Raw genomic sequence first — 13049 nt, 5'->3', positions numbered from 1 at the left:
TCCCTTCCTGAGGAGGCCAACAGGTGGTGACCCCGACCGGGGGCAGGCGCTGTTGGCTCACTGCCCAAGCTCCAGGTTTGGCTGAGGTGAAGTCTGCCCCTTTCAGAACCACATCCGCTTGCAAGCACCCAGCCCGCTAATAAGCCATTGACCTTGAGTTTGAGTCTAGGGCTGATTTGCTGCTCTGTCTGGGGGAACCCCAGGGGCCTTGTGGCTTAACAGGAAGAAATCCTCCTCATTTTAGCAGCAATTTTTTTTCCCTCTCTTCCCGCCACAGTGATTAAATTAACAGGCTGCTTCTCCTCGGAGAAAATGTGTCCACGGTTCCCAGGAGGCACTGCCCATTTGCCCGTCTGATGGGTGTGGGAGGGGAAAGCAGTGAAGTGGGGAAGTTTGCGTGTGCGCCTGTGTCACTCCCCACCCCACCCCACTGCCCCCATCCCCGGGAGGGTCTCTCCCACCTGCGGTGGCTGCCCAGCCAGCAGCGAGACCACGAGGAGGGCAGGTGCCAGAGTCTTAGCTGCAGGAGGCCTGGCAGGATGCTGAGTACACACTGCTGCCCACCGTGGCCCCGCAGCTCAGGCTGCTGGTGGGACACTTGAAGGGCTTCATGCTGCTGTCCCTCTGGATGTGCAGGTGCTCCAGCCGCCAGCGCTCCCAGCTCTTCCGAAACTCCATCTGGACCTTCCGTGGGAAAAGGAGGGAAGCAAGAGCCGTCATGCAAACCAACTGCCTACAGAACGGCCCCGTTATTACATTAGGAGGGCAGGGGAAAAATCCGCTGCCTTATATTCAGAGACACAAGTCAAGGCCTTCAGGCGCCTAAATTAATATCCCAATAAAATTGTTTCTTGTTGTCTCCTATCTTCTGCCTCTTCTCGGGAGAGAGATGGGCTTGATGATCTAATTGGTCTCTTCCATCTCTATATTCTGTGACTCAGCTAAGTACCTTTTACGATCCATCACAGTATTATTATTTAATGGAAGAGAATGAGTGACAGAGAGATACGGGGAGACGGGAGAGAGAAGAAATGAGGAGAGAATCTGACTTCAGAGCCCTCTCCCTGCTTCCCTGTGGACCGAGCACACCCCAACTCCTCATGGTGCGCCAACGAGACCTTTCTGAACTCCCCAGGGGCTTTTACCCCGGCCCCGGTGCCTCTTGCGTGAGGAAGCAAAAGGGCTGGGACTAGTAGCACCAGTGAGGAAGGGGCTGTGGACAAGGGCTTTTCTGCCTGGATTAGACTTAAGTCCATCCAGGACCTGGTCCCCACTCACAGAGGATGCGGCCCAGGTGAATTCAGCCAAGAATCCCTGCTGTGCTGGGCTCAGCCCGTCCCTCCAGGAAAAGCCTTCTGGAGAGGGCTGATGCTCGGAGACCAGGTTGCTGGGGCAGAAAGACAAGTGACCGCAGAGCCCCAGTCACTGGAGAGCTCATGGCAGTGCCAGGGCTCCTTGTGACAGCCCATGACTCTGGTTCCCCAGACGGGCTGCTGGCATCTGCACAGCCAGCCCAGGGCATCTTTCCATACATTTGCTTTTCAGAGCTTCTTTGACGCCTCTCACCCTTGTCCCAGGCCTCCCCATGCCAGGACGCCTGGGCCTGAGCTCCCCCTCTCAGGCCCCAGCCCCCAGCAGCTGTGGGTAGGCGGCTCACTGCCAATGCCCCGTCAGTCCCTGTGCAAACATCCCTCTCCTCCCCCTGCAGGACTGCCATCCATCTAGCCAAGCCCAGTGAGATGCCTGGCGTGGCTGCATGCCATGCCTTAAAAGAACTTTTTCAGCTTCTCAGTGAAGCTGAGACGGCCCAGAGCCTGCCTATGGGATGGCCCCAGTATCCCGGACAGAATCATGGGGATCAGGCTTGGATACGGGAGGGAGGCCAAGCAGACAGCAGCCCTGGCTCCCTGCTCTGTGCCAGCTTACAACCCCAGGGAGCCCATGTGGTGTGTGTGTGCTGACAGCTGGGCTGAGGACAGACGCCTGAGGCAGTGGTGGCCTCTGCTTGTGCAGCAGCAGGAAGGCCAGCCCTTAACTGGGGAGGTGGGGAGGGAGACGGTCAGCTGAGGCACGTCCGTGGGAAGCTACCTCAGGGCCATGGAGGTCTCCTGGATGCAGCAGGAAATCAGACAGGACGGGGACCTGCCTCCAAGGTCCTCTGGCCGGGCACCAGGCCAGGCTCTGGGATTTGGGGGGAGCTGGTAAAGCTCATTCACCTGCACTGACACTTGGGCAGAGAAGCGGTGATCACCCCGGTCACACAGCCAGGTAGAAGCGGAACTGGAACCAGCACTCAGGCTCCTGAGTCTCAAGGGCCACGGCAAAGCCACCCCCAGGCCTTCCCCACCCTGCGCCCCCTCCCCTCCCACTGGCAGCTGGTGCAGATCTTGGCGGCCACGCAGGACCAATGCTAGGGTCAAAAGTACCTGGCATCACCATGGCAACCCTGGGTCTGGAGAATGGCGCCCATGGACAGAGATCTCAGGCCCAGGAGCCACACTGTTTTTGTGGCCCAGTGATGGTGACATGTGCCTGGAGGAGCCAGGGCAGTGCGTCTAAACAAGGACTTCTGAGCGGGGTCTCCTGGACCCCATGGCACAAGCCTAGGAGAGCCCTCGGCGGGAGGCCAGCTGGGGATCTGGTGATTCTCATACTTCAACATCTGCCCGGGAGGTTTTTCATGAGGACTCAGACGCTGGGGAGAATCAGGGCCACACATCCCGCTGCCTCTGCTGGTCCAGAGAGCACAGGATGAGGCCCGAGTGTCCTCTACACTCACCTACCCTCCTTCCTGGCCCCACCCAACGCTGAGCCTGGGGAGCCCCTGAGACCCACCCGTGGGAACAGCCAGACCCACTTATAAGTCACCCTTTAATCGGTGCTGCCCTCTCATCCCTGCCCAGCGGGCCTGAGGCATTAGTGAGGCCCCCTCCCCTGGCCTAGCAGCTCCACTGCCTTCTAGCTGTGGAACTGGGACTGTTCATGTCACTTTGCTGAGCCTTAGTTTTCTCATCTGTAGAATGGAGATAATCCTGCCACCAGGATTGGAGGCAATAAGACACTTGGGCACATTATACACCGGCAGCACCTGGGAAAGGTCACTTCCTCTCCCTTTCAGAGATCGGAAGGCCACAGGCTCCAAGCTGATCCTTCCATAGGAGGCCAGTTCAGGGGGCTGGGGAGCCTCAGGGACAGACAGGGGCGCACTCCGCCTCCCTGTCACCAGGCCCCCTTTTGTCTCTGCAGCGTCCTGTGCAGTGTCCAGGCTCTGGGAGTGGCTGAATACTGGGATGATGGCTACATAACCGCTTCTGCTTCTGGAGCGTCTGAGAGGTGGTGGGGGCACGTTTCTTCATGCCAGGCAGCACTGAGCGGGGCTGGGTGAGCCTCAGCGCCTGCCTCGAAGGACGGCTGTGCTCGGCTCTCCCTGCCCACCTCTTCCAGGCTCCACCTCACTTAACCCTCAAGAACCGCGGAGGTAGGCATTGTTACCCACACTTCGTAGACAGAGAAACTGAGATTCAGAGTGGGTTTTCGACCTGTCCAGCATCACACACACAGCTCATTAAGTGATGGGGCGAAATACAAATCTGACTGTATTTTGAATGTGCTGACTCTAAGATCGCTGAGCTTAAACTGTCTCATCTGTAAAATGGGGCTTAACATCTGCTCCACAGGATTGGATATATAATTAAACACTTGAGCCCGTGGGCACTCAGCCAGCACTCAGGCAACGTTGTTTTCCTCCCTTTTATTTTTTATTGCTTTGTCTTATGTCTTTCTAGGGCCATACCCGCAGCATATGGAGGTTCCCAGGCCAGGGGTCCAATTGGAGCTGAAGCCACCAGCCTACACCACAGCCACAGCAATGCTGGATTCTCAACCCACTAAGCAAGGCCAGGGATCAAATCCGCCTCCTCATGGACACTAGTCTGGCTCGCTAACCACCGAGCCACAATGGGAACTCCTGTTTTCCCCTCTTTTAGAGATCTGAAGTCTACATGCTCCAAGCATTATTACTTCCATTTTGTAAATGAGGAAACTGAGGTTCTGAGTGGGCATGTGACCTGCCCAAAGTCACATAGCTCGTTAAGCGATGGGGCCTGGATCAGAGAGGAGCTGAAATCCAAGCCCGCACCGTTGCTTCTTTCCTGCGACATCACACTGCTTCTTGCAGCCATCTCACAGCTCCCTGACACACCGAGGCCCTCCCACAGCTCCCACTGTGTTCCCCACACTCAAAGCAAAAGTAAAGTTCGTGTTAATTCACGGACTCAAGATCTCCAAGCTCTGGGATCCCAGACTCAGTGACACAGAAGCCACACGAAGAGCGCGGGGCCTTTGAGGAGCCATGTCCCGCAGCCCTACTAAGGCAAGCCCTGCCCTGGGCCTGAAGGGCATTAACAAAGTCCTCAGTTTCCCCTCAGACTGTCGGGTGGGGGGAGGTTTGCCTCCACTTTCTTCCCAGTTGGGGTGAATCCTCTTGCCCAAGTGTCCTGGGGCTGCCCCTGAGACCCTCACTTGCTTTCCCTTCTGGAGGGAGTTGGGGAGAGGTGCTGTGGCACTTGTGATATCCAGTGTGAAGGCTTGGGGCTGCTTCTGCTCCAGCACAAAGCAGGGGACCCCGGAGCAAGGGACCTTTCCCAGGCACCCACAGACACAGACCCTCCTCTCAGGAGCCCCTCTTCCCAGAAGCCCCTCCTCCCAGGAGCTGACCATCTTGGGGGGTAGTTTCTGTCCTGCAGGGGCTGCAGGAGAAGGTGTGGGGCTCAGCGAGAACCCTCTCCTCCCACCCCAGCCACCAGGACCCCACAGGAGGACACATCTTTCTCTGCGGTGGGTGGGGCTCTTGCACACATGAGGGTGCACACACACAGAAGGGTCCTTTCTCCTTTCAGTCAGAATTCATTTCAGTCCTGACTTTGCTCTATTTCCTGGCCACACTTAGGGCATGCTTCTGACATGTAAAAAAAAGAGTATCAAAAAGAAGAGAATTTTAGCAGGGAAACTTGGGAGGGAGAGGCAGGGTCAGTTAAATGAGACGGGGATTGTTAAAGCCCCAAGGCTGTGACTTGTAACAGTCACCACCACCTGCTCATGCCAGACCCGCTCAACCTGAGGCTGCGCCTTCCCAAGCTCATTTATGGTTAGGGCATGCCTCTGTGTGTGTGTGTGTGTGTGTGTGTGTGTGTGTGTGTGTGTGTGTGTGTGTGCCTGTGTGTGTGTGAGAGAGAGACAGAGAGAGAGACAGAGAGAGACAGAGGGAGGAAGAGGGAGGAAGAGGGAGAGAGAGACCCACGCGCAGGAAACAATACATGGACAAGATGCCTTGGATCTGGTGCCTCAGTGGGTGAGCAGGGTTTCAGAGGAAAAGGCTGACCGGAGTCGCAGGGCGCAAGGCCAGGACGGCCAGCCCGCCAGGCCCCACGCCCCGCCTGAGGCCTTACCTCGTTGTTGACGAAGCAGTACAAGATCGCCACCATCAGCCCCTGGAAACGAGAGTCAGGTCAGCCCGAGGAAGGGGAGGGGGGCAGCCAGGCAGGCCTGGTCTGAAGCTCCTGAGCTCCAGCCCCAACCTCCCCCTCCTTCAATGGGGCAGCCCAGGCAGACCCAGAAATGGGGGCTCAGAAACTGCAGAAGCTCCTCAACCCCCCTCTCCTTGAGGAGGCCTGACCTGGGAAAGTCCACCAGCTCTGAGCCCGGGAACTTGCCCTGCCCAGGGCTCCACACTTGTGATCCATTGGTGAGTGTGCACATGCGTGTAAGTGCACACGTACGGGCCCACCTGCTCGTGGCCATCCCAGAAGCTCCCCGAGTAGCCGGAGCCTGTTCCTTCCGTTTCTAGGCCCCCACTGACACGCGCAGCCCCCAGAGTCCTCGAGCGCTAGTGCAGTGGCTCAGTCCCTCGCTTTGGAAACGACACGACCTGGCAGATCCCATTTTAACATCTCTGAGCCTCATTTTCCTCCTCTGTAAAATGGGATAACCCTGCACAGCTCCTGGGACACTGTGAGGATTAACTGCATAGTGTGTGTAAAGCACATGGCAGGGTGTCCACCGCCACCCCCAGGGTAGCAGCTGAATGGATGACAGTTGCCTTCCAGGCTGGGTGCCCAAGGCAACATCTGGGAAGGCTTGTGGTCCAAGGTGCGTATAAAGATGGCTGGCCTGGACTCCGGCTCTGGGTCTGCTCCAAACATGTAACCCGGGGAAGGGCCACTGTGCCCCCCCTCCCACCAGGCCTTCAGGCTGCCCATCTGCATGTGGTGGCTGGTCTCCACCGCCCCACCCCCGCCCTGGACCGTCCAGCTGCAAGGTCACCTGGAAGGAGGTGAAGGAGAGCTCTGTGAACAGCTTGATGAAGCGCAGCATCCCCCGGGCGTGCTCGTCCATCACGAAGGCAAAGATGACCTCGTGGGTCCCCAGCAGCGGGATGAGTGTCAGTGTGGACTTGGCAAGCCTGGGGGCGGGGTGGGGGGCGTCATGCTGGACCTCTCCCGTGGACTCTTCTCCCCTTTCTGTGCCCCCCACCCCGCCGAGGCCTGGCATCTGGGTCACAAGACACCCTCTCCCACAAAATAACCTGGGACAGGCCGCCTGGAGGGCAGCAGGTAGAGGTGGAGCCCCCAGAAGCCCAGGGGTGGCCCAGGTGCAGGGGTGAGGGCAAGGCCAGGGGTCCCAGGCCAGGCCTGGATGGAAGAAGAAAGTCATGTAGGGGTCCAAGCTCAGCACCCCAGGATCTACCTCTGCTGGAAGGCAGGGCTGGGGGCCCAGCAAAGGCAGCTCAGCTACATCACCTGCACTTGGTGTCCGTCTTGCACATGAGATTGGCCTTCAGTTTGGACACCACAATGCAGATGACCCGGACAAAGATGAGGAAGTTCACCTGTGGGGCAGAGGGGTGCGTGGCTGAGGCCCCCTCAAGACGCCCACGCTCCCCCGTCCCCCCGACCTAGCACCACCCCAGGCCCACCAGCCCCCACAGCCTCACTCACCCCGATGGCAAAAAGAATGGGCAGCCGGATGATGAGCCAGTAGTTCATGTTTGAGTTCCTGGTCCAGCAGCTGGAAAGGGGAGACACAGGCACCTGGTTGCACACACAGAGCCCCCAGCTTGCAGGGGCAGCATGGGGGTGCACGGATGCATGGGGGTGTGCAAAGTGACACAAGAACCACAAACCTCGGCCACCAAGAGCCACCCTACAACCAGCCCCAAGATTCTCCCTCCCTTTGTCTCTTCCCCCCCGCAGTCCTAAATACACAAACCACACGCAGAGATACACACAGCCCCTTCACGAACTTACAATCACAGCCATGTGTGAACTGAGCATCATACACAAAATATTAGAAACATTTCATTTACAGCTGTTCCAGATAAACCTGTGGTGGGGGGGGGCACCACGGACCCCTAGACCCAGCACCTGCCATCATACCATCTGGGAAGGGGGAGGGGGGAGGTTAGGGAACTAAATCCATACATTACGCTCCCAGTCCCTCAGCTTATCTTTCCAACCAGGTGGCAGCCGCTCCGCCCAGAGGCCAAGGAATCCCATGCGGTTTGAGGATGGGGACTTGGGGAGGCCCTCAGCCCTTGAGCAGGACACTCACCCCTCGTCCTCAAAGAGGTACTTGACGATGCCCCAGGGGATGACAAACAGCAGGGGGACACCTACAAAGAGAGAGGGAACAAGAGAGGGGAGAGGGGCTGGCAGGCCTGAGCCCTGAGCCGCTGCTGGCACACTGGGAGGCCCCACCAGCCCCCAGCCCCTCTCCCTGCGTGGCCCCCAAACCGCACTTGCAGGCACGTATGGAACTAGGCTGGTCTGAGCGCTGGGGAGAACAAGGAGGCAGGGGCCACCCACCCCAGAGCCCCGGCCTCATCCTGAGAGAGAGGCTCCCACGGCACTGGGGCGGGCGGCCAGGCACACTGTCAGGGCTGGTCCCCACCGTCCTGGCTGAATCACAAGGACAAAGACACCCCAGTGGTCATGTTGTAGGGAGGACATGCTGGATGAGAGGGGAACAGGCCAACTCTCTGATGCCACCTGCCCCCGCCTCGCCCACGTGCAGTCTCAGTCGACACCTCCGGCACCAGAAGCCCCTCCAGGCACCTTTTCTACCCCTTTGTGGACTTGCGCCTGGCTGGGCGGAGGCCTGGAGCAGAGACAGGAGCCCCATCCTTGGTGATGACAGCCCAGCTAACCCTGCATGGTGGCCAGAGTAACAGCAGTGACAACAACAACGCTTCCCACCTGGCTGAGGCCTGATGGTGTGGTCACAGCCCCTGGGGTGGCCGCCTGCCTACCTACCGTCCCCAACCCTGGTATTCACACCCTGGTGAGACCCACATTATATCCATTGTATTGGTATCTGTGTGACCAATAATACATGCTGAGGTGACAGCATGTCGCTTCTGAGATGAGGCTGTAAAAGACTGTCTTAAAAGGTTATGAGAGGCTTGTCCTGGGCTCTCTCTCTCTTAATCTGATCACTTGCCCTGGGGGGACACCAGGTGTGGTGTCAGGAGGGCACTCAACGCCTGGGGAGAAGGCCCTGTGGTGAGGAATGGAGGCCTGGCCTGAGCTTCCCACCAGCAACCTTGAGAGTGAGTTCGGAAGTGGATTCTCCAGTCGGTGAAGCCTTGAGATGAGAGCAACCCTGGCTGACAGCTTGACTGCACTTGTCTCAGAGGTCCTGAGCTTGAGAAGTGCAGCACAGTAAACCTAGAATTCTGACCATAGCAACTGCAAGATATAATTGTTGCTTTAGGCAGCTAAGTGTGGCACCGTTTGTTATACAGCAACAGGTAACAAATACACCGGCTTCCTGTTCCTTGAGGATAGAGCCTCACTCACCTGCAGAGCCTCAGTGCCTATCTCACCCTGGGAGCTAAGTATGTGTTTTATAATTTTATTTCATTTTTATTTTTGTCTTTTTAGGGCCACACCCATAGCATATGAGAGTTCCCAGGCTAGGGGTGGAATCAGAGCTGTAGCTGCTGGTCTATGTGCCACAGCCACAGCAACGTGGGATCAGAACCACATTTGCAACTTACATCACAGCTCATGGCAACAACCCACTGAGCAAGGCCAAGGATCAAACTCACATCTGCATGGATACTAGGCGAGTTCGTTGCTGCTGAGCCATGATGTGAACTCCTCAATATGTGCTTATTGACTTAAAATTGGATTGTTCATGAGTTCCCACTGTGGTGCAGTGGATTAAGAATCTGACTGCAGGAGTTCCCAGTGTGACTCACTGGGTTAAGAACCGGACATAGTTTCCATGAGGATGCAGGTTCGATCCCTGGCCTCATTCAGTGGGTTAAGGATCCGGTGTTGCTGCAAGCTGTGGCATACATTGCAGATGCAGCTCGGATGCGGTGTTGCTGTGGCTGTGATGTAGGCCAGCAGCTGCATCTCCAATTCAACCCCTAGCCTGGGAACTTCCATATGCTGCAAGTGTGGCTAGAAAAAAAAAAAAAAAAAAAAAAAAACAGCAACGTAAGAATCCAACTGCAGCAGCTCCGCTCACTGCAGAGGTGTGGGTTCAATCTCCCGTGTAGGTCACAGCTGTGGCTTGGAGTCAGTCCCTGGCTTGGGAACTTCCTATGCCGCAGGTGCAGCCAGAAAAAAAAAATGGGATTGTCTGTGCTCATGCGACAGCTGAGGAGATGGATCAGCAGCTCAGAAGGACACAAGTGGGACAAGGATATATGACCATAATCTATACCCATGCCTGCCACCCTCAAGGGCTTTCTGCACCAACTCTCTCCATGCTGTCTCTATCGGTGCCCCTCTCAGGGATGGAGGGGTGGGTATCTTGAGGGGGAAAAGTGGGCAGAGTAAGGTGTGTGGACACACAGTGTGTGTGTGTGTGGGGGGCCATATGTATGTATGGGTGGCTTCTGGGGTGGGGGGTCTCCCCCAGAAGCACATTTCCAGGGCAGAGCCCACTTCATCACCATTCCTGTCACCATTATCCACACCCTCAGCGCGAGCTGATGTCGCTCACTTGTAGCTCCCGGGTGGATCATATGCCTGGGGCTACTGTGCCTGATGGTACAGACAGAGATGGAGGAGGCAGGCAGTGCAGCTCACAGCCGGCCAGCATTCTTCATCGGCTCTCTCTCTCTCCCTGGCCAGTTTTTTGGCTGTGCCTGTGGCATGTGGAAGTCCCCAGGCCAGGGACTGAACCCTTGCCACAGCAGTAACAATACTGGATCCTTAACCGCTAGGCCACTAGAGAATCCTCCTTGGCCATTTATTTTTATTCTGTGATGCTTTAGTAATAGATCTTTTTTTTTTTTTTTTTTTGATCTTTTTTAGGGCCGCACCTGTGGCATATGGAGGTTCCCAGGCTAGGGGTCTAATTGGAGCTGTTGCTGCCAGCCTGCGCCAGAGCCGCAGCAATGCCAGATCTGAGCCGCATCTGCCACCTACACCACAGCTCACGGCAATGCTGTATCCTTAACCCCCTGAGCGAGGCCAGGGATCGAATCCACAACCTCATGGTTCCTAGTTGGATTCATTTCTGCTGTGCCACAATGGGAACTCCTAGTAACAGATCTTCATGAGACTGGACAAGGGGCAATGGCCTCTAGAAAGCCCAGCTCATGGTACAGAGCTTGCGACATACAGGACACCCAGTGGGGGTGGGGGGGACTGGCATATGCACACTGTGGTATATGGAGTGGCTGGCCAGTGGGGACCTGCTGTCTAGCACAGGGGACTCTCCCAAATGTTCTGTGATAATCTACGTGGGAAAAGAATCTGAAAGAGAATGGATGTGTGCACGGGTATAACTGAATCACTTTGTTGTACAGCAGCAATGATCACAACCTTATAAATTACCTACACTTCAATAAAACTTTAAAAATGGAAACAAAGAGAAGATGTCCAGTGAGAATGGAGTGAATGGATGAATGGATGAATGAATAAGTTAATGTATCAGTGACAGAAGGACAGTGATCCAGGCAAACACGTGCCAGTGCCCGGAGCCACCAACATGCACGGACACCTCTGTCTTGTCCTCCCCAGCTGCTTGCTGTCCTTTGAAACCCCACTCCAGGACTGGCGAGCTCATTCATGTTATCAGCCAGACCTGGTGAGCTTCATTCATTGATCAGCGTCTCCTTAACAAAGTCTTTACAAAGGCAGGCACAGCTCTGCAGCATGCAAACATTCCACACTCCCTGCTGGCTTCATCTTTTTCCCATTTAGAAAATCAACCAAACAGGCTGGAGAAAAAAAGCTTGAATTAAGACACAGAGAGCTGGCTCCAAGAGATACTGATGCCCTCGTGCATCGCTTGCACCCATCCTCCTTGCGGTGGGCTACAGGGGCACCTGGCCGCTCGTGGACAGCAGCAGAAGCTGACCGACCTTTGGGGGACTCCCCCCATGGGTCTGAGTCCTAATTTTAATTATTTTATTTTATTTTATTATTTTTTTTTTCGTCTTTTTGCTATTTCTTTGGGCCGCTCCTGCGGCATATGGAGGTTCCCAGGCTAGGGGTCTAATCGGAGGCGTAGCCATCGGCCCAGGCCAGAGCCAAAGCAACGCGGGATCCTAGCCGCGTCTGCAACCTACACCACAGCTCATGGCAACGCCGGATCGTCAACCCACTGAGCAAGGGCAGGGACCGAACCCGCAACCTCATGGTTCCTAGTCGGATTCGTTAACCACTGCGCCATGACGGGAACTCCCTAATTTTAATTCTTATGTTTACCTATGAAGCTAAAAGTTGTTTCCCAAGCATCCCAACTTGGGCCAAGCCTCCTGGCCTCACAAGAGTGTTCTGAGCTCACCGTGAACCTCTTTCTCTGATCTTTGGTCTCTGACCCTCTGTCTCTCCCTGCATCTCCTCATTGCAATTCCTCAAGAAAAGGATGTTCTGATTGGGAAGTGGGGGGGTGGCGGTGGTCCTGCCCTCCTGCTCCCTCAGACTCTGAGCCCCAAGGTGGGGCATGAGGTGGTGGGAAGTGACTGGCACCTCTCCCCCATTTCCCACTCAGAGACCTGCAGGACACTGTGTGCCCCCCAGCCCCTGCCCTCCACCAGCCACCCACTCTCCTCCGCACTCAGCACAGCATCTCTTTGATTGTTCCTGTGCTCCCATCACCATGGTGAAAGCACTACAGCGCTGACGCTATTTCCCAGAATGGACAGAGACGGTCCCCCACCCTGAGGACAGCTCCCCTCCATGGCCTAACTCTGCCCCCACCCCCAGATAGGCTGCAGGGCTTCCCAGTTGCCTACTGCCTGCTTAGCGGCCCTTGGCCTTCGCAGGATGAAGAGGCCTTGGAGGGAAGGGCCAGGCCCTGGTCGAGGAGGGAGGAAGGGTAGGAGCAGGGAGCTAGGTGCAGAGGCCAGGCCCAGCTGCCCACAAGTGCGGAGGCTGGAGCTTACTCGGCAGGCCTTAGGAGACGAAAGAGATGCAGTGCAGGCCAGAGAACATTGCATGGCAGGCAGGGTGGCCCAGGGCCTGGGAGTCAGGAGGCCTGGTGCCGATGCCTGCTCTCTGTAAGGCCCTGCGCTCCAGACACTGATCACATTCAAGCCCCTTGAGGCGTGCTTCCGCAATGAGCCGGTTCAGAACCAAGCAGCCGAAGAGCATGGGCAACCAGGGGTGACGTGTGAGGATGGGGGCAGTAGGGCTGAGAGGGCTAAACAGAGCCAGGGGCTGGCAACCTGCAGCAGCTTCCCAAGGGGCGCGCCGGACCAGGCGGGGCCTTGCAAAAGCTCGGGGCCGCAGCCAGTCCAGGAAGGAGCGTGGAGGTCCCTGGAGGTCGGGGGCGGCCTGAGGCAGGTGAGTGGAGGAAGGTGCAGAGGGAGTGAAAGAGTGGCAGGAGGCAGCGCAAGACACCGGGAGACAGGGCCTGCCCCCGGCTCCACTGCCGTGGGCCCCTCCAGAGGCAGCGTTGTTGCAGCTGTTTCTGGGGTAGCCGGGTAGAAGTGGGGGGCTGCTAGGGTGGGTGTCTCAGTCCCAGCCCTCACCCACCCCTATTTTCATCGGAATCCCCTATGGTGAGAGGCCAAAGCACAACCA

General features: G+C 56.7%; 1 protein-coding gene across 1 annotated transcript in view; it reads right to left on the bottom strand.

Moving 5' to 3' along the window:
- GLP1R (glucagon like peptide 1 receptor) overlaps nt 515–13049 on the bottom strand; it is a 36578-nt gene continuing 24043 nt past the window's right edge. Inside the window, 6 exon segments of the mRNA NM_001256594.1 lie at nt 515–684; nt 5448–5489; nt 6322–6460; nt 6798–6886; nt 6996–7065; nt 7609–7669. Of these exon segments, the coding sequence (NP_001243523.1) occupies nt 517–684; nt 5448–5489; nt 6322–6460; nt 6798–6886; nt 6996–7065; nt 7609–7669 (569 nt within the window). The 3' untranslated portion in view covers nt 515–516.

This window comes from Sus scrofa, chromosome 7 (assembly GCF_000003025.6).
Source record: "Sus scrofa isolate TJ Tabasco breed Duroc chromosome 7, Sscrofa11.1, whole genome shotgun sequence".
NCBI lineage: Eukaryota > Metazoa > Chordata > Mammalia > Artiodactyla > Suidae > Sus > Sus scrofa.
This window is presented reverse-complemented; position numbering and strand designations above follow the sequence as displayed.